This window comes from Antechinus flavipes, chromosome 3 (assembly GCF_016432865.1).
Source record: "Antechinus flavipes isolate AdamAnt ecotype Samford, QLD, Australia chromosome 3, AdamAnt_v2, whole genome shotgun sequence".
Classification (NCBI taxonomy): domain Eukaryota; kingdom Metazoa; phylum Chordata; class Mammalia; order Dasyuromorphia; family Dasyuridae; genus Antechinus; species Antechinus flavipes.
This window is the reverse complement of record NC_067400.1, coordinates 535,509,251-535,531,444: the sequence shown is the minus strand read 5'-3', so window position 1 is coordinate 535,531,444 and position 22,194 is coordinate 535,509,251. Positions and strand designations below refer to the sequence as shown.

General features: G+C 32.9%; 1 protein-coding gene across 2 annotated transcripts in view; it reads right to left on the bottom strand.

Annotated features, from left to right (window-relative positions):
* TMEM135 (transmembrane protein 135) overlaps positions 1-22,194 on the bottom strand; it is a 327,016-nt gene that overhangs the window by 30,166 nt on the left and 274,656 nt on the right. For both annotated transcript variants that reach the window (XM_051987292.1, XM_051987293.1), the window contains 2 exons: positions 10,289-10,330; positions 2,840-2,986 (listed from right to left, as the gene is read on the bottom strand). In XM_051987292.1, coding sequence (XP_051843252.1) covers positions 2,840-2,986; positions 10,289-10,330 — 189 coding nt within the window. The remainder of the gene's footprint in view (positions 1-2,839; positions 2,987-10,288; positions 10,331-22,194) is intronic.

The following is a 22,194-nucleotide window of genomic DNA, read 5'->3' as shown; positions in this document are numbered from 1 at the left end:
CTAAATGATCCACATCTCACTTTTGTAGATGCATGTTATGGCTATGGGCAGAAATGATATCAGCTTTTTTGCCTCCCAGGAGTACAATCTACAAAGAATCAAAACCATGGATAACTCAAAGAGCAATGGAAAAATGCATAGAAGTAGAAATAAAGAAGCAATCTGGCTGCAGCATAAAAACATTATTAAGAAATTTGAAAGGATTTACTAAAGAACATATTTATAAATCTCTCTCTCTTTCTCTCTCCCACCCTCCCTCCCTCCTCCCCAACTATGAGTATTTCCCTCCCTCTCTTGAAATGCAAGCCTGAAAAAGTAGGTAGCCTAATCCTAACAATGGAAAAGAGACACAAAATTAAAGAGTTTCACTGGTGTCCAAAACTGAAGAAGGATATAATATTCACTTAGCTCCTCTGTAGAGGATCAATGGGGAAAATACAGACAAAAGTTGCATAGAATAAGGTTTGGATGGATTATCATCTGAAATAATGGAGAGTTTACTTATCAGTGAGAATAAGAAAATGCCGAGTTGGATAAGTTCTGCAGAACAGCGTCTGAAATGTGCTGAGTTTGACTGTTTATAGTCTTTCTTTTAAATAGAAAGAAAGAAGGCTTGAGAAGGACCAGAATGATTACAATTTTCTTTATGGTCTATAAAAGTTGTTTGTCTATTTCAGAGTATGTCCACATTTTTATTATTTGAAGCGTACAGAAGAGAATTTTTTTACACCATGATACATTGTATTTGCCTGGATCACTGTAAGATAATTTCATACAGGTTCTACAAACAATGTTGCCAAGTATTTGTGGTTTATATGAAATAAATTATATAATTTACATACTCAGCCAAATATTTTGGAAGTTTTGAATCATGTATTGTAAAGTATACTGGGCATAAATCATCCATGAGGTCAGTTCATGTAGCCAAAATCATAATGAAAATATACTCAGGTTACAGGCATTTATATTTAATTACATTTGAAAGGAAACATATGGAAGAGAAACTTGATATAGTATTAGGATTAAACATCCAATATTTTTGTAAATACAGGAATAGATCATTTGGGAATTCTAAAGGAGGTTGGTTATCTGTGGCTGATTTTCAAACCATTTCACTTTCTAACATTTAATAAAATTATATTGGTGGAGCTACTGTTCAAATCTTATTTTAATTACATAATATGTTCGTTGCATGGGGTACTTAATTACAATAGACCAAAGAAACTTGAATTTTAAAACGTACAATTTTGAATATAAGTTCCAAACCTCAATTAGTTAAGTTTTCATCTTGTGTTTTTTTTTTTGTTTTTTTTTTTTTTGAGGGGGGGGTGAGAAAGGGAGGTAGAGGAATAGTTCACATTCTCAAATAATTGGCTTTTATAACTTCTTTTAGACTAGAAAATTGGCAGTACTGCTGCATATTAACTCTTTCCTATTTATGAAGATAATTTTCTGGAAAAACTCTGGTCCTGAATTTCTTTCATCTTATTTACAAAATGTTATGGAAAGCTCTTTTCTCAGTTTAACCCAACAAGTATATTGAAACTTACACACTGCCTTTCATTAGGAAGAGGGGGTGGAATGAAGGCAGTGGCTCACATTCACCATAACACTTATGTCATCAGCATGATATGAAAGATTGGATCTGGTGAAGCTGTGGAGATTAGGGTAGGGGCCAAGAGAAGAAGAAAACCAAGGAATGAGACATCCCACAGCCATAAGGCATCATTCAGAAAGACTTGTCTTCAAAATTCTCTTGGAACTCTTGGATTCTGCTGGCTGGTGATACTTTCCAGTCTGCTGATAACCAACTGATATGGTCAATATCAAGTTATTTAACCATTCTTCATCTTCACAGTCAAACTGTTCACCACAACTTGAACTGATTTCTCATTTTCTCCCTGGCATTCTCTTATCTTTCTGTTCTTACATTGCCTTTCCTCACTGATTTTTCTTGTCTTTTTTGTTTTAGAACATTTTTTTTCCCACTGTGAATGACATTATTTTAAAGCCTGAGTGTTTCAATCACTTCCCTCTCCCTAGTTTCCTTTGAAAAAAATGAAAAATCTTCAGATTTTTTTTTTCTTTTGACTGGTCATTGGATAACCCATAATATTTCTGGCCTTGTCTTTTAACTTTATGGTTTCTCTCTTACCTACCCTCCTTTCTTCTTACTCTCTTCTCATAGATTACTATGCTAATATGAGGTGCTTCTTCTTGTTGGTTTTCCAAGGTTTTTCTGCATGGGTCTCCCTCATTTCAAACCAAATGACTACTATCAACATTATTTTTATTTGCAGATTTCCTAAACTTTATGGTGGTCATCTACATTTGTAAAGAGCAACACTGACTTTTTCTTCTTTCCCTGAAAATCAAGATTACTTGCTTCACTTCCAAGCAGCTGGTCCTTCTTTACAGAATAATCTTTATTAATTAAGATTGTCTTCTGGCAGTTTGTCTTCTTGAATTACTAAAAACTTAATTTCTTTTTTGGTTTAGTTTTGTTCCCTTTTATGCATGGAATAATCAGTTAATATACATCAACCTTTTTCTTTTTCCCTCAATCTACTATCTCAGTAGTTTTAAATTCATCTAATTTTAATACCACAAAAAATTTAGTTTCAGGCTAATATGGTTCTGAAGATTTATATATTATTCTATAAGATAGTTTTCAATTATGCGAAAGATTATAAAAATTTCCTCATAAGTTTCTATGCATTTAGAATGGTACATAATTATTATTATTTGAATGGAAAACAAAACAATCCAACGTTGGTCTTATTATCATATAAACAAAGTTGTTAGGATAAAGAGTCAAATCATTTTTAAAAGAACTCACATTGAATCCACAAGTTTCCTGGCTAGAGTAATTATGTTCATTCTTCTTGATTTCTCCTCATGCATCTCTCTCTTTTGTTCCACTTTTGCATATGCTGCCTCTGGTGAATATGAATGTGTGGGAATTTCTTCCTTCCCTACAATGAATCTAAAGAAAAAGACACAACATGTGGCATTTCTCACTTTTCAAGAAGGTATGGGAATTTTACTTAGATGCAAATAAATTTCAGACTAAGCTCTATCCATTTAAAATAGTATTTTCATGATGTATACATTTGATTTTCTATACAAAAGTGAGTCAGTATTCAAGAAAAAAAACCTGGACAATAAAGTGTAATATAAAGAGCACTGGATTTAGAGGCAGAAAATCTGGGCTGAAATCCCAACTTGGATGCAAAACAGCTGTGTGACCTTGGGTAAATCAATGAATTGCTCATGTACTCAATTTCCTCATCTGTTAAATGGGGATCCACCCGGTTCTTCCCTAATCTCTCTTACAAGCCTCTTTGAAAATAAAAATACTGTACTTGGGAAAATTTTATAAGGGAGATATTTTAAAAGGCATTATGCTGACTATAATTTCACAGAAACATCCATCCATATTCAATTCAACATACACTCATTAAGCATAGTGCTTAGTCTTGTTGGGTAGATGCAATACACAATTACATACTCATGTATGAAACAGAAAATCATGCACTACAATAAGTATACATGGAGGAACTTAAGACTAAATATTATATAAGGTTTGAATAGGAGAGAAAGATCATTATTTATGAAATCACTTTATATTGAAGTAATCAACATTTAAAGTCATTAGACATGAGAGAGAGAGAGAGAGAGAGAGAGAGAGAGAGAGAGAGAGAGAGAGAGAGAGAGAGAAAGAGAGAGAGAGAGAGAGAGAGAGAGAGAGAGAGAGAGAGAGAGAGAGAGAGAGAGGGAGGGAGAGAGAATCTGAATCTCCTGAGCTCCAGTCCTTTATCACCAGTTGTCTAATGGATATTTTTATCTGGATGACCTATAGGTATCTCATCTTTTCCCCCAAATCTATCCCTTTCTGAAAGTCTCTATTACTGTCAAGGGCATCATTATCTTCCTACTTGCCTAAGTTTACAATCCGATGTCAACTTCAACTCCTCAAACCATGTGAATCTTCTTACACATTACTTCTCTTGATACATTAAACCATCTCAGCATTTCTCACACATAAGATCCCACTTCCTATCTTAGGCCATTGCACTGCTAGTCTCCTAGATTCATCATGTTCTTTCTCCTCACCTCTAACTCTTGTAATCTCTGGTCTCCTTTAAGATTCAGTCCAGGGGCCACTTTATGCATAAGACCTTCCTTTTCCTGCCTCCCCGCCTCCCCCCAGCTGTTATAGTCTTTCTCTTCAAGGGCATCTCCTTTGTATATGTTTTGTATATACTCATTATACCTGTACTTGTGATTTCTTCTGGTATGATATATCCTCTAAAAGAGAAGGGAACATTTCATTTTGTCTAAGTCTTGTCAGTGCTTCACATAATTCCTGTCACTGAGCAAATAATAAATACTTATTTATTGATAGTCTAACTGATTCATCACTCATAACTCATGGAACCTCAGCTACTTCTAGGGACCTATATTTTTACTAATTCCATCATTAGCAACTCTAAAATTTTCAACTTTTGCCACCTGGTTCTACTGCAGTTTGTGCCTTGCCAAACTTAACTAACATTTACTACCTCAAATTCTGTTTACAACCTATCAAATGACATAGTCACATGACCATACTGGCTAGGTCTTCTGAAAATTTTGCTACCTAAACTCAATTAAGTCAATTGAATCATTTTGTAAGACTTTTTTTGTTCCTTGATTGACTCTTTAACACTCCACACAGTGGCTATTCTAAAACTTTTCAAATTTCCTTTACTAATCATTTTGTAAGACTTTTTTTGTTCCTTGTTTGACTCTTTAACACTCCACACAGTGGCTATTCTAAAACTTTTTAAATTTCTTTTACTAACTCTTCTACCCTGGTCAGGAGATGCTTTTTCTTCTCCTTTACTGAGAAAAATAAGACCACTCACCATGAACTTAACTTTTCTCTCCTAATTCACATCTCAAAACACTTTTCTATTATCTTTAATTCTTTTCTTTACTAAAGTATCCCTTCTTGTTTCCAAGGCAATTTGTTTGTGTCCTTGGTCCCATCTTATCTAGGAATTTGCCTTCTTTATCATATCTTCTTACCTAATCATCTTCAATTTTTCTTTATTCACTGGATCCTTTCCTGCTGTTTAATAATCAATCCAGTCTCCTCCATCATTAAACAGTTCATTTCATTCTCCAAAATCCTAAAGCTGTTATTGTCCAAAAACCACATCTACTTGTTATATACATTTTCTCACCATTTTTTCCCAAACATAACATAGCTTCCATTCCCATAATCTACTGATACTGATACCTCATCTGTAAATTAAATTGGAGATAGAAATGGCAAACCATTTCAGTATCTTTGCCAAAAAAAACAAAAAAAAAAAAAAACCAAAACAAAACAAAACAAAAAAACCCAAATGAGGTCACAAAGAGTAACAGGATTGAAAATGACTGAACAACTATAATTATTATTTAAATCTGATGGTCTTTTCTCAATATTTGACCTATTTTCTCTCTCTGGGTTTTTTAATACTTTTCTCCACATCTTCCTTAGATGCTTCCTTGGCTTCCACATTATTTTTTTCTCCTCATTTTCTTCCTCCTTGTCCCTTCTAGCCTCTCTGCTAAATCAATAATTTTAGGAAATTATTGTGTCTGTAATGCATAAATTATCTCCTGCCCACAATGCAGGGGCCCTCTTCTCTTTTTTCCCTACCTAAACTTTCACTCAGTAATCTCATTGACTCCTATGAATTTAATTAGTCCTATTCTCTTGCCTAAACTGTAGCCCAATATAGAAAAGCACCTACTACACATGTCCTCCTGGATCTCATCAGGAACTCAAACTTGGCATTTCTAAAATGAAAATCATTATCTCTTTCTTCCTAAATCTTTCTTTGTAAATTTCTTTATTTCTGTAATGGCACCACTATCTTTGTAACCAACCTCGGAGTCACACTGAACTTTTCCTTCTTTCACATGCTGTTTATACAATTTGCTGCCATATTTTGACAATTCTAACTAATTTTATATCCATTGCCTTATCTTTACTCATACTCATACCAACCCATTAGTCAAGTTCAAGTCTTTCATCATTTCTCTCCTTGGGCAACTAGTTGCTTCCTAACTATCCCCTTGCTTTCAGTCTTTACTCCCTTCATCTATTCTCCAAACAGTATATAAATGATATATTTATTCCCCTTCACATATTTTACATTTTAGCCAATCTGGACTAATAGTTACCTCAATTCAACATTCCATCATTCATAGCTGTGCATTAACATACACTGTCACTCATCCCTGGAATGTTCTCTTCCCTTATATTAGTTTATCTGCTTTTGCTCATATGAAATCTTATTTCCCCAACTACTAATACTTAATTTTCAAATTAGGCTGTATTTATATATTTCTATGCATAACCTATCCCACTGCTGCAGAAGGATAAGCTTCTTGAGGGCAGTAATTTTTTTTTCTTTTCCTTTTTATCTTGAGTGACTAGTACAGTAGTGCCCTATAAACTAATAATAAATACATACACACATACACACACACACACACACACACAATTACTCAGAACTAATTAGTAAAGAACACAAGAATTTTCATTATTTAAAGAGAGTCATTAACAATGTACTACTTAAATGATATAATTTTTTTAAATTTATGCCTTATAGACACAATAATTTTCTAAAATAAATTACAAGAAATATAAAATATAATAAATAGTATTTTGGACATATTTTATTTGAAACATAAATTCTTACTTTTCCATAGCCTTGGCACCTTGTCAAAAATATAGATTTTATCAGTATCAGGCCTATAGATTAGGTTGTTAAATGTCTAATCCTACCATTTTTTTATATACTTTGGTAGCAGTGAACTTTAGTATTTTGTAAAATAAAGACAACTTTTCCACAAATCTAATAAAATGTGTGTGTGTGTGGGTGCCTATGTAAGCACATATATGAAGGTGTTTTTCATTTTCAAAAAAAAATTGCTTTTAGACTGAAAAAAGCTAGTTTTTAAAGTACTGATCAATATAATCAGTGTATTTTGTTAATTACTAAAGGAATTTTTAATTATTTCAGCTGAGATTCCTTAATATTTATTACTCACTCAATTTATTATTACTCACACATATTTATTAGTCACTCAATATGTATCTTTACATTTCTAATACTCCAGATCACATAATATTGGGTCATAATAAATAATTTTTTAACCTTAACTCTGGAAGAATGCTATTATTAATAATTTTCATGTCATATTCCTTATATAGTACATATTTATATCATGTGTTTGTAATAAAAACTACAATCATAAAGAAAGAGGTTACAATCAGATTTTTTATTTCAGATTATTTTTGGAAAGCAATGAATCCTACCTGTATTAACCCACATTATCCTTTGTCAAGGAAATTTCACAATAATAAATATGCTTGGCTTTAGTAATATTCCTGTAACCATTTTACAAGCTTTATAACCATAAAGATAATGTATTTACAATGTGGAAAATATGATATGAAACAAAATCTGGTTAAGCTTTTTCTTTAATAGAGAAGTATACAATACAATACAAATACACATAAACATAAAGATATTAACTTAATGAAATGTTAAGGGTACACAAAGCAACATTGGCAGAACAAGAAATGTGTCTAGAAGATTCTATCTCCTCTTGTGCACGGAAAATTATATGGTAATATATGAAGAAAATCCAAAACAACATTTCCTTGATCAGGAGATGAGATATAATTACTTAAAAAAAAAAGAGAGAGAATATGGTATTTTGATTCTGTTCACAACATTACAGAGACAAAAGGGGGTTAACTCAAAAGAAGGGTCTTGTTAAACTTCAAAAATGATTTTTAAAAAAACTGATCAACACAGTAGCAAGTAGAAGGACAATGTTGAGAACTTTTGACAAATACGTCAATACTATACTCTTTCCCTAAAAATTCCTTACCCTATAGCTATCTAGATTTACTCTCATAGTAACACCATGTTGCTAATCACTTAAGCTCAAAACTTTAGAATTATGTGGCTCTTAATTTTTCATGAACAATGATATCCAACAAGTTTCCAAATTTCATGGATTTTTCTTTTGTTATGTCTCCTTATATCTTACCATTTCTTTTCAATCCCCTATTGTATCCTAATTGTGAACTTTTTTTTTCATTCCTAGTAAAAGGGAAAGTAGAATGGAGAAGGGAGAAATTAGGGGGAAAGATAATCGGATTTCATTTTGGACATTCTGAGTTTAAGATATAGTTGGAGATATGAGATTGGAGATCAGCAGAGAAATGGTTAGATAGCTGGACAGGATAGTTAGATTTGGGAATTACAGCATAGAGATGGTAATTAAATCCATGAAAGCTGATGAGGTTACTAAAAAAGGGAGAAGAAAAGAAGGCTCAGTTCAGAACTCTGAAGGACATCTACAATTAGAGGCCATGATCTAGAAGATCCACAAAGACAACAGAAGAATGGTCAGCAAGGTAGAAGAAGAACCAGGAGAGAATGATGTACCAAAAACCTAGAGAGAAGAAAGGATAAATGAGGAGAGAGTGACCAAGTAAAAGGCTGCAAAAAAAGATTAAAAAAAAAAAAAAAGACCATTGGATTTGGCAACTAAGAGATCATTAGTAATTTTAGAAAAAAAAAAGCAATTTCAGTGCAATGCTAAGTTTGGAAGACATATTATAAGAGGTTGAGAAAAGAGTAAGAGAGAAAATGGTGGTAGCTATACTATAGACAGCCTTTTTGAGGAAGTTGACTACAAAGAGCAGAAAAGCTATAAGATGCTAGTTAACTGCAATGGAAGGATCAAGTGAGGATTTTTCCAGGATGGGGAAATATGGCTATGTTTATAAATAATAAATCAGTCAGTAGAGAGGGAGAAAATTGAAAATAAACAAAAAGAATGAGGATGATAGGGAGCAATCTATTGGAGGAGATAGGATGGAATGGGATCACTTGAATAAGCAGAGGGGTTAACCATGATAAGGAGTAAGGTTATTCTACCATGGATGGTGGCAGAAAGCACATGAAAAGATAGGACATGAAGAAGGGAGAACAGAGAGTTCATAGCAAACAGCTTCAATGTTTTCTGTAAAATACAGGGCAAGATTTTCAGCTGAAAGAGATAGGGGAAAGGAGAGATTTCAAAAGAGATGAAAATGTATGGAAGAATTGCAAGAGAGAATGAGATAGTAGTGTGTTGATATGGGAGTTGATACAGTAGAACTGTCTAGTAACAGTGAGATCTAGCAGCACATATATTGGAATGACAGCAGTAAAAAGTGGTAGTAATTTAAGGTTGAGGAGCCATAGAGTGGCAATAATATGTTAATAGGATTAGGGTGATTCAAGAGAGGAATACAGTATAGAGTAAATTGTTTCACTAAGAGGTCAAGTTGGATTGAGAAGAAGGGAGAATGGCTAATAGAGGGGAAATGACTTGGTTGAAAAATGAGGGGTCAAGGGTACAGACAACAAGTAGGGTTTTATAAAAGAAGACACAGGGAAAAAGAGAGAGGTGAAAAACCAATAGATTATGAATGGATAAAGGAATTTTGGGATTCATAAACAGAAATAATAAAAGAAGGTTAGCTACCAGTTGGTTGGTAGATATTTTTTGTCATATCAATACATAAGGATAATTTATTATAATATTGATAATAATAACTAGCTTATATATAATATGAATTAGTTTTCAAAATGGTTTTTATAAGCATACCAAATTAATATAATAATATTAATAAATTCATATCAGATATGCCCAATAACTCAGTGATATTAATGCCATTAGTATCTACATTTGACAAACAAGGAAACTGAGGCTTTACTATTTTTAAGTAGTAAAGGTCTGAAGGAAGATTTGAAATTGAAAGAGTCTTCTAGACTCTTAAATCCAGTCCTTTATTTAGTAGAGAACCTAAATGGGTTGTGCTCTAATACTGGTAGGTGCTGTTTTCATCCCATGGAAATAACAAAACCTTAGAGGCAGCTATATAGTATAGGTGGATAAGGCAATGGTCTGAAGTTAAAAGGACCTAAGTTCAAATCTGCCCTTAGATACTTCATACATTTACTAGCTATGTGACCCTGGGGCAAATCACTTAATAGGAATTGCCTTGCAAAAAAAAAAAAAAAAAAATTAAAAAAAATAAAAAAGGAAATAATAAATCCTTAAAGTATTGCTCCTTGAAGTAAAAGTATTGGTGGCGACTCCGACTTTATTACTTTTAAAGAAAGGGGAGGCTAAGTTTTAAATGATCTTTTAATATGATAGATGAAATGTTACTTACCTAAGTGCAGAGAAAGTGAATCCTTTTAAGCCATCCTTGCACCTAAAATATAAAAAATTTACTACTGTAAATGAGTATTCCATGGGAAATAATCACAGTGTAAATAATTATAATTTATACACCACAAACATATATCATTTATCACATACATTATTTCATTTATATATTTTCACTTATCACATACATTATTTCTTCATTTGATTCGCATAATGATCCTTTATTTTACAAATGGATGAAACTGAGGTTGACAGAAGGCAGGTAAATGATTGGTCCACAGTCTCGAGGCAATAAATATCTGAAGTAGTAAAGAAATGTTTTCTTGATGTTTAAAATTTCCAAATTTTCTGGAATTTTATTTCAAGTCTGGCATTTTATTAATTTTACTACTGTTTTCTCTCTTAAAATATAAATGTGAAATTTTCCTATAGAAAAGAACTATTAATGAACTATGGAAATAAGTCTTTACAAATAAGCAAAGAAAAGCATAAACAAAATTATACCTTATGGTAACAGTAATTGTTGATATCTACCCCTAGGGTTTGCAAAGTAAAGATATGCATAATCTCATTTATTATCACAACCCAAGAGGCAAGAAATACCAGAGATACTATCATTTCTATTTTACAAAAACAACCTGAAATTCATAGTGGTTGGTGGATTTGCTTAGGCTAATATAACACAACCATGAAAAGGGACAGGATTTGAACTTCATCTTTTCCTAGATCTAGGTTCAATTAAAAAAAGTAAATATATTTCCATTTAGAAAGCCAAAATGATTTAGAACCTAACCTACAGGCTGAAGAATGACTCATTTGAGGCAAATTTTCCATTATTAGAAGTAAAAGGGGAGAATTTTCACTTTCAATAATTTGCATGATAACAATTTGCTAGAAGGAAGTGGGCCAGCCTGTTTACACATTTGGAATTTTGTTATCCAGATTTTGTGGACTTGGGGGTGGGGCAGGAAACTTAATGCCCCAACTGTTCCTTATTTAATTCCTTGAATATGTATAAATGTCCAAATGGGCAGCCACCTGTAACTCTAATTAACCTCAATGGTTCTCATTTCTAAATGAGAACAGGCAAAACAGATAAAATAAGGTCAGAAGAAGAAGCGAGAAGAAAGAACTTATCCAGGCTTATGACTAAGGAATCTACTCCACAATATTGATTCAAACTATTATTTTAGCAAATCAGAAACCTCTTTTATAAAACAGTATTCTAGTATACTAGAGTCTCATTATAATATAATAATCGGGGTCTTTCCTAAGCTAAAATCTGGGTGGTAAAATCTGACAAAGGATATTGCTTTTAAAAAGCTATATTAAAAGTATATTTTTTCCCCAAGTAGGCCAGCCCCAGAAGATCCAGTAGATATGAGGCTTGATGGTTGTAAAGTTGTTTAGTACCTTAGAAAGATACTCCTCTTATACGGCTTTAGCAAATAGTATTATAATGACATTCATTTTAATTTACTTTCAATTAGTTGGATATTCCAAAATGAAAATCACTAACTTCTCTATTCCTTTCCTTCCCAAAAAGTAATTTGAAATCCAATAATTACTTCCTTCAGTATTTTTTTTCTACATGGATCATTATCAAAATTACAATGAAATTAAATCCTAAGTTAATATTTTTCTATTAACAAAATATTTTTAACTAAGGACATTTTAGAAATGAAGTTTATCTATGTATGCACAGAAATTCTTTTTTAATCCTTAATGCTTATCTGGTTGAAACTATACTATGTATTTTTAAGGTTTTATCAAGTAAAAATAATTGATTTTAAAATAATTAACTTAAATTTACCCACTCCACACAGAATATATTTTATACCCTATGGCTACACATTAATGAGGCAAGAAAAGGGGAGATGATTAAGAAATATATGTATATTTTATTTAAAAGCTGAAATATTAGCATTTAAAATATTATTTAAATAATTATTAATAATTAATAATTAAATTATTAAAATATTATTATTAAAAATAATGGTTTTTTTTAAAAAACCAGTAAATTCAACTTTCCAACGAGGTAGGATTTCTATATCACAGTCAAAACTACTAATTGGGTAACTTCTGTGTAAGAATGGAGAGATGAGTCAGAATCTACTGATAAGAAAACAGAAAGCTGGAAGATGATTAGAAAATTATTTGGGAACAAAATATAATTTGGTAAGTTACTATTAAAAGATAACAATTTATCTTTATAGAATCCTGATTAAAGGATTTTGACAAGTAACTCCACATTTGTGACCTTAAACAATGAATTTAATTGCTGTTCAGGAGATCAAAAAGTAGCTTTCAAAAATAAAAAGGACATCTACAAATGAATTTGCAATTTCATTATAATGGAGGCTTGGTTCTTTTTACAGGACCCTGTGGGAAGTACTTCATGTATGGAAAGTCTGAGGACTTTCAAAGGGAGCTATTCTTCTTTCTATTCATGTGCATAATGTCCCTTAATGTAATTGAGGGTCAGATGGCTAAGTCCAAGAGAACAAAAAAACTAATTATTCCTACCAAAAAAATTTTTACCTCGTATTTGGCTTTAGCGCAGCCTTTGGGATTAACTTCTGATCATATAAGTGAAGTGGTACAATTTTAAACTTTTAAATATGATATTAAATATAAGACTTACTACTGTGTTACAAAAGGTCATGATGAAATGTCTAATGCCATAGATTTGGTTACATTTAACTTAAACTAGATTTCCTATTAGCATAATGTTGTAAAGTGCATCTGTCTGCATACTTCATAATCTGAAAGGCTATAATAATGTTTTTCCCCAACATCAGTTTTATAATAAGAATTTAACATATGGTATATATAAAAAGACTTAAAATATGCTTCAAAAAAACCCTGATTATCTTACTCACACTAAAAAAAGAAACATATTTCAATTTATAAGTGTGAACACAAAAATCCATAAAACATCCACCAAGGTTAGAATCTGGTAAGACAAATTAATTTAAACTCTCTAGCCTTCCTTCCTGAGAACAGGAAGTTCTCAGTTGTTAAAAAAAATCCAAGATTTCCAATATCATAGAACTATTTTACTGTCAAACAGTATAATAAAATAAAAGCACAGAAAATGGTGGTAAAGAGGTTATCTTTAAGTACTAAATGAAGGGAGATATAGTATTGAAGTTGAAAACACAATTTAATTATGTCATGAGTACAAACAGGAAAAAAAATTAGAATATTAGAGGGGAAAATTAGACTTAACCAAAAATAATACTTTGAGAGCAAATAACAATGAAAGAAAAGCAAATATTTTAGGAAAAAAGACAAATGAGAGATATTACCACAAAAGCATTTTTCCCCATATTCATAAAATACAACATATCCCCAGTAGATGTCCCCAGTAAACTATTATTGAAAGCATATGCAGTTCTAATTCCATAAAAAAGAACAAAAGAAACCTCTGTAGACAGTTCCTTAAAAATCTGTGTGTGTGAGAGAGAGTGTGTGTGTGTGTGTGTGTGTGTGTGTGTGTGTGTATCCCAAAACACTGTAAATGTTACTTAATTAAATCACTAAAATTTCTGAAACTACAGATACCTTAATATAAAATCTATAAAATGGAAATTTAAGGTATCTAGATTTCATTATTTCACAAAGTATTAAAATGCTCTAAGGCAGTGATTCTTAAATCTGTTAACTTTTTTCCTTCTGAGATATTCTGATAATTGTTTTAGTAAGAGTATTTCCTTTGTAATCCTTTGTAATTGTATTTTATATATTTAAAAACATGATTCTGAGGAATCTACAGACTTCACAAAACAAAAGTTAAGAACTCCTGCTCTATGATGTAAAGTTTCATCATATCTTTATCCCAAAGTTAAGATATATATTCTATGTAACACTTTTACTATACTGTCACCATAAGACAGATTTTCTCAAAACATCTTCTTATGTGATATATTATAAAATTTTAAGATCACATGATGGAACTGTAAGGTTGTCTAGTCCAATTCCCTTATCTGACAGAAGAGGAAACGAGAGACAGCAGAAAGATTATATATGCAATCGTAAGTAACGGAACTGGAATTTGAACCCAGGGCCCATGACCCCAAATCCAGCAATCTTTTTACTAAGCCACATTGCCTGCCTTTCATCCTTTCTCATTTTATATTAATTTGACATAAAACGCCTATGATGATATGCATCTTTTAAAAGACAAGCAGGCTATTTCTTTCAGATGTGGTTAAAATAGTTGTATAAAACAACACTGGAAGGGAAGTCAAAAAAGCTAGGTTCTAGCCCTGGCTCTATTACTAACAGAATTGGTTATGTAATTTAACCTCAGTCACTTATAAAATGTGTAGAATAGAGGGTAAAAAGCTAGGATAATTTGAAATATATCATCTAGTCCAAACTGCTCATTTAATTTTGTGGTAAAGTTACTTTCCAGACTAGAGCCTCAATCTTGTGGCTGCCAGCATTCCTGGAATGCATGTTTTTCCCTTTGCCACTTCCAATCTAAGCTCCAATATCTAATTTCAATGCTACTAACTACTGGAAGATTACAAGAATCCCCTTAATTGTTAGGGTGTTCCTCAAATTATACAACATATTCCTTTACCTGAAAATTCCCTCAGAAAACTCTCAGTACCTTGAAAGCTAACAGCATTTTGTTGTTATAACTCATACATGTCAATGCACTGCAATACATGTCTGGTGCCTGAATCTTTATTTTATATATCACACCATGTGACTTTTTTATGGCTCTTTTCAACTCCAAAGTTCTAAGATAAAAAGTGTTTAAGAGTAAAATTTCAGAATTTCTTTAAACTGTTATTTATAATATTAGGAAATGACTTTTAGCTGAAATAATATGTAGGCACATCTGATCCATAATAGATGTGTTACCTAATAACATGTAGTAGATGATATTTGAAGAACAATAAAAAGTTGAGGCAATATTAAGAACTGATTCTTCTCAATGTAATAGAGTAAAGTGAATTTCTTCAAAACACAATGATTTTTCTAAATAATTATAATTGAAAGTTAATGATATTATCAATGATTACAAATGTTGATTTTTTCAGTATGATATATTTATAACATTGTTAAAGTTAAATATAGCCTAGTGAAGGATCACAACATTATAAGACATTATAAGAACCTGCATTATACATTATAGGAGCAACTTAAGTCACACAATCAACTCGATCATTTAGGAGCTGTTATTTTATCTATAGATTACCCATGAGCTTTTTTCTTTATCACAATTATAGGACTAAAAGGTCAGTCAACAGTACAAATGACCCCTAATGCCAAAAGATCATATGTGGGGGGGAAAAGTCAAAACTATAACTAAAAGGAATTTATATTTTAATTATATGATAGTACTACTGTCTTCAATGAACATGAATAATCAAGTTGAAAATTGCAAATACTGACAAAATGAGATTTAGCATGCTATCATGAATACAATTTTAGACCTGTAATCAGGAAGAACTAGATCTGAATCCTTTCTCTGACACCTGCTGGCTGTACGACTCTGGGCAGATCACTTTTCTGTAAGACACAGTTTGTTCACCAATAAGTAAAAAGGCAGTAAGAGGGTGTGTGTGTATGTGTGTGAGATAATCATAGCACATATCTCACAAAGCTGTTGTGACATCAAATGACATAATGAATATAAAATGCTTTTCTTAAATGTTGAAGGACCATATAAATGATGAGGTATTAAATCAGAGAATAAAATACCAGGTGTGAGCTTGTCACTATTACTTTGTTCCTTCACTTTTTAAAGTGGTTAAGAAATTAGTTCAGAGAATCAAACTGGTTTGGGTATCAGAGGATGCATAGTAAAATCCTACCTCTGATCATTACATAATTATCAGTATTATATGACATTGGCCAAGTGACTTAACCTAACTTCCTCATCCTTAAAAAGAAGTAATTGAACTAAATGACTTCTATTGTGTCTTCTAACTCTAGATCTATGACATTAATGATTCCAAAAGTTTAAATTATGCATATCTCTTCTCTATCCCTCAGTAAGTAAAGTTGTTAGTTGGGATTAATGAACTTTTAAAAGCAACTATTTTGGTAAGTGGAATACAATACAATTAGCTTCTTTTGTATTCATATGTATTTTATTTTAAGCATCTAAAACATTTTTTTTTCCTGAAAAGGAGAACTTATGAAAGTAAGCAAGTCAGCTTCAGCATTTCCAAAACCAATTCTGCTCCATATGGCTTTAAAGAGCACTGACTAGAATTTTACTGGAATACTTTAATCTAACTTTGCTAATCCAATATTTTACAAACTCATCAAATATTCTCATGTGTTAAATGTTTCATTCAGGCAAGGCTTTCGTTAAACAAAAATGCTTATTTGAAAAGAAAAAATATATAGGAGCACAATGACTATGAGTTGTTTATTCTTGCAGGATATATTGGTAAATCTTCAAATTTACCTAAAATACGTAAAAAAAACTGCAAATAAGACCCAAATCTTACTTTAAATATCAATACTCTAAAAATTATTCTTAAAATAATCCCAAAAGTAAATAATTAAGTCTCATTTCAAAAAATAAAAAGATGTATTGCTTTTTAAAAAATATGAAACACAGAAGGGAAATCTTGAAAAGTTCAGAGCTGAGCAGGATGTTCTCAAAGGATGGCACCTGAATTTAATTACTCAAAGTAATTTCATGTGATTACTATTTTGATAAGACATTAAAACTGTAATGTCTTGGATGCTAAAAGTAACAAATAAACAGAAAACTTGAAATTTGAAACTTAAAGGAAATTACAAGACATTTTAAAAATGAAATAAAATAAATGATAAAATCAATAGAGCAACTGCTTTGAAATAAATACCTAATAAAATTATGTATTTATTAGGCTCTGAGTTTGGGGGGAGGGAAGGAGGAAAAGAGAGAGAGAGAGAGAGAGAGAGAGAGAGAGAGAGAGAGAGAGAAGAGAGAGAGAGAGAGAGAGAAGAGAGAGAGAGAGAGAGAGAGAGAGAGAGAGAGAGAAAGAATGAGAAAATGAGTGTGTGTGTTTTAAGTAAGCTATCAAGAAAGTTCAAAACCTGTCTGGATTCAAAACAAAACAAGAACAAAAATTCAAATTATTTTGTTTTAAATTTACTATATTCAATGAAATAAGAAGAGAGTAATATTAAAGAGTTGATGAAAAATGATTGAGAAATAAGTAATTCCTTCTATTCACCCCCTCAAGAAAAATGTCCATAAAAATCTGAAGCCCCAATAAATAATCTGATGAAGGAGAGAGATATGGTGGTACAATGGAAAGGGAAGTGGAGAGGGGGAAACTGAGTTTTCAAGTCCACTCTCAGTTGTACTAATTAATTCCAAGCTCTGTCATTTAGGTCAGGTTACTTAACCTTTACAGGCCTCAGTTTCTTAATCTCTAAAATGAAGTGACAATTAAATGACCTCTCAGGTCCCTTTCAGTTGAAAAGGTCTATGACCTATGTATTGAAAATGTCATAACAAAATTTGCTAATATAGTGCTGATAATCATAAGTAAGGAACACTATGAGAACATGCGGTTGGTTGTCAAGGACAAATTCAATCTTGTATTCAATGAATAAATGACATTCTTGAAGTAGTGATAATCCCGACAGCTGTAACTGCTGAGCCACTATGAGTGGTTTCAGATTGTGGGAAAAGGGAGTGGTTCTGTAAAGCTAGAGAAGGGTAAATCTTGTCCCCATTTTTGAAATGAGGAAGAGAGGTGACTTGGTGTGGATATGTGTCATAAAGGAATTACTGAATATTTAAAAGAATTGACTTCATAATCTGGTTCTTTTAGTAATGGTCTCTTCTAATATACTTAGAATATATTTGCAGTTTGATGAATCTTTCCATTCAGGAACATATCAACCTGATAAAGGTTTGTTCAGCATTTCTTTGGTTTTGTCCTCTATACCCCAACAAAAAGAGCTGAAACTGATAGTTACATCTAATCTAGCTCATAAATACTTAGCTGAAAAATATACTCATTTTCTGGTGTTCTCTAAATTATAAATTGGAAACATTTGGGTGTAAAGTTCTAGTAACCATTCTTACAGAATCAAATTTCTATTTAAAAGCTGGAATTGCTTTTGTTTTAAAATCCAAATTGAAAAAGCTGTTTTTAGTTGCTGAGGAACTGAAAATCACCTTTAGACCATTTTCTAAAAAATATAGATTATAATGATGTCTTTGTCAGAAAATGAACTGCTAATGGCAATGTTATTATATCATAATATTAGACTTCAAAAATATTTTGAACCACAACTGATTAAATTCAAAATAATCTTTTAAGTAAAAGAAAATCTCAAAAGAAGTCATGAAGAGCAAGTCAAATCCTGACTCCAACACTTACTAATATGTGACCCTGAGCAAGTCACTTAACCTCTGTCTCAGTTTCCTTATTTGAAAAATGAGGATAATTATAGCACCACCTCTCAGGATTGTTGTGGGGATTAAATGGGATATTTACAAAGCATTTAGCACAATGCCTGGTACATAGATGACACTTAGTAAATCCTTTCTTTTCTCACTTCCTCCCTTCTTTTAGGCCTTAATGTTCTCATTTGTAACATCACTTTCTACATCATTCATCTCTGTAAATATAAGTGTCTTCCCGGATTTTGCCCAAGAATCTGTTTTGTTTTCTTATCTCTTTAGATGATATCATCACCTTCTAGGAATCCAATTAAATATATTGCTCTAAGTCTACATAACTTTCATTTATCCAATTTATCACTAAGTAATTGAATACAACACCATCTGAATGTTCTACAGGCCAATCAAATATGTTTTTTTTTTTTTTTTTTTTTTTTTTTAACTTTCAACCTAAATAAAACCTCTTCTTGGCTTTCTTTTTTCTGCTGAGTGTACCATTATGCTTCCATCATCCAGATTTATAACACCGGACACATAATATCAATTCAAATCAAATTAACAAGTATTTATTGAGGATTTGTTTTGTGGAAATCAGTGTACTAGGCAAAAGGGATACAAATTAATTAATTAATCTACAAATATTAAGTATCTACCTTGTGCTAGGAAAGAGAAGTATAAACAACAAAATGATCTTTACTCACAAGGAAATCACAATCTAATAGACAAGTCAACAAGTAGATCTAAAAAAAAAAGTTTATGTAAGAAACTTTAAAGTTTAATACAAATATATACAAAATAAGTTAAATATGAGATAGTTTCTGAGGTAACACATTTGTAGTTACATGAATCAGAAAAGGTTTCTTTGCAGAAGATGTTCCATGTTGAAAAGAATTCAGATACTCTATAAGACAGATGTAAGGAAGAAGGCATTATGAAATGGGAATGTAAAGGACAGACACTATAGATGGAATGTCTCTTCTGAGAAGCACTTGAATAGCCATGTTAGTTAAATCACATATTGTATTGTTCAATAAGGCAGGAAAAATAGAGTGGGACCAGGTTGTATAGTTCTTTACCAGCTAAAGAGAAAGGGGAGTCAATTGAGTATGGGAGTCATATGATCTTATAACTGATAAAGGAAAATTCTCTAGAGAGAAATTTGTGAAATGGACCAGAGTATTGAGAAATTAGGCAGAAAGAACAATTATGAGGCTGCTGCAATAATCAGGTGAGAGGTGATAAGGATTTGGACTATAGCAAAGTGTCACAAAAGTCAAGTGTAAGACACATAATAGTAAAAATGACAGGATGACAAATAAATATCAAGTGGCTTGAGGGAGACTAAGGAGACAACATTAATATTGAGATTATATACCTGGAAAACTGCAAAGATAGTGAAACTTTTCACAAAAATCCAGAAGCTTAAAAGGAGGTAAAGTTTCCAGGGAATGACCAATTCAGTTTTGTATTTGCAGAGTCTGACATTCAGTCTGAAATGTTCAACAATATAAGGAATACTGTAGCGTTCCTGACATAAATTACAAGAACTAAGCATAGGGACTTCCAGTTAAGATGGTGGAGAGGAGGCTCACAGCTGTGTAGCTCCACACTTTCTCTCACTATCCATTTCATTACAAGCCTCTGAATTAATGCTTGACTGAAAAAAAACCCACAAATAGTTACCAAGAGAAGCCATCCTTGAGACTTGCCAAGAAAGGTCTGTCTTTACTGGAGGTCTGGGACGGTTTTAGATCGGGCACAGGCGGCGGGCAGCGGCAGTGAGAGCACGGGAGCAGACTGGAGAGGGGGTGGGGAGTGATCACAGCCGTCTCTGCGGGGAGAGCTTTGCTACAGGATTAGATACTTTGCTCCAGCAGCAAGTCAGCAGCCCAGCAGAGAAGCTAAAAACACCGGGGGTGAAGAATACAACCCCAAACAGCTGGAGTCTCCCGGGACCTGGCCGCCTCCTTCCTCCCCCCCTCACCTCCCCCCCCAGTCTGGAGAGGAAGCTCAGTAACACCACCCAGCCCCTCCCCCAAAGAAAGACTCCAGTTTTTTCTGTTTTTCTTTGCTAGTTTGTCTTTGATTATTAGACAGAATGAGCAAGAAACTGAAGAGGACTTTAACCCATGACAGCTTCATACAGATAAAGAGCAGACTCTAAATCCTGAGGAGACTAAAAACAGACAGTCCCCAAGTGAATCCCCAAAGGAGGAGATCATCTGGAAGTAATTAAAAAGGCTCTCACAAGGGAGCTAGAAGAAAAATGGGAAAAGGAGAGGGAGGCTTGGTAAAAGAGCCTGGAGAAGTCAGTTAAAGAGAGAGTGGATAAAGAAGTAAAATCCTTGAAAAATAGGATTGGTGAACTGGAAAACAAAATTGGCGAAATGGAAAAAAATTCCACAGAACAAAAGAACTCAATGGGACAATTAGAAAAAGATTTTTAAAAAGTGAGTGAAGAAAATACTTCACTGAAAATCAGAATTGAACAATTGGAATTGAATGACTCGAGGAGACAAGAAGAATCAGTCAAGCAAATCCAAAAAAATCAAACAATGGAAAAGAATGTGAAATACCTTCTGGGGAAGACAACAGACCTGGAAAACAGATCCAGGAGAGACAATCTGAGAATCATTGGACTTCCAGGAAAACATGATGAAAAAAACAGCCTGGACACTATTTTCCAGGAAATTATCAAAGAGAACTGCCCAGAAGTCATAGGAACAGAGGAAAAAATAAACATTGAAAGGATTCATCGATCACCCACTGAAAGGGATCCTAAAATCAAAACACCAAGGAATATAGTGGCCAAATGCCAGAACCCTCAGATGAAGGAAAAAATATTGCAAGCGGCTAGAAAAACCCAATTCAAGTATCAAGGAGCCACAATAAGGATCACCCAGGATCTGGCAGCATCCACATTAAAAGATCAAAGGGCCTGGAATATGATATTCCGAAAGGCTAAGGAACTTGGTATGTGTTGGAATCCTTACTAACTGCTAAGTAATTAGAGTTGATCTAATCTTACAAGAAGTTGTTTTGGCCAGAACCTGAAACAAGGTACTAAGTAGAACTAATCAAGACAAGGCTTGTGTTCCCACCTTTACTCAAAGGAGTCCACACCTTAAAGCTCTTTGGGCCAGAGAGCACTATGGGAGAAAACCCATAATCCCATTCTCTCAGAAGGTTCACATATAAGGTGAGACAGCCATTCCAGAATACATATTTTTCCTCTTGGCTGGCTGATCGCGCTAGACTCGAGAGAAACGACTCTGCTGCAGAGAACACTTTTGGGATTTCAGTGGAGCTACGCCAGAAGCCCTCTCTCCGCGGCAAGTTGGTGCTGGGCTCCCCAGAAGGAGATAAGAGGGATCTTCCATCTCTGTTGGAGGCAGAAGAAGGCAGAGGCAGAGGCTGAAGGACAGAACCTTTGGATTTGGAGACATCCGAAGGGCTCTAAGCCTCTAAACCGGCTGTCCTCTGAGAACAAACTCCAACATTTGAACTCTTAACATTTGGCGCCCAAGCGT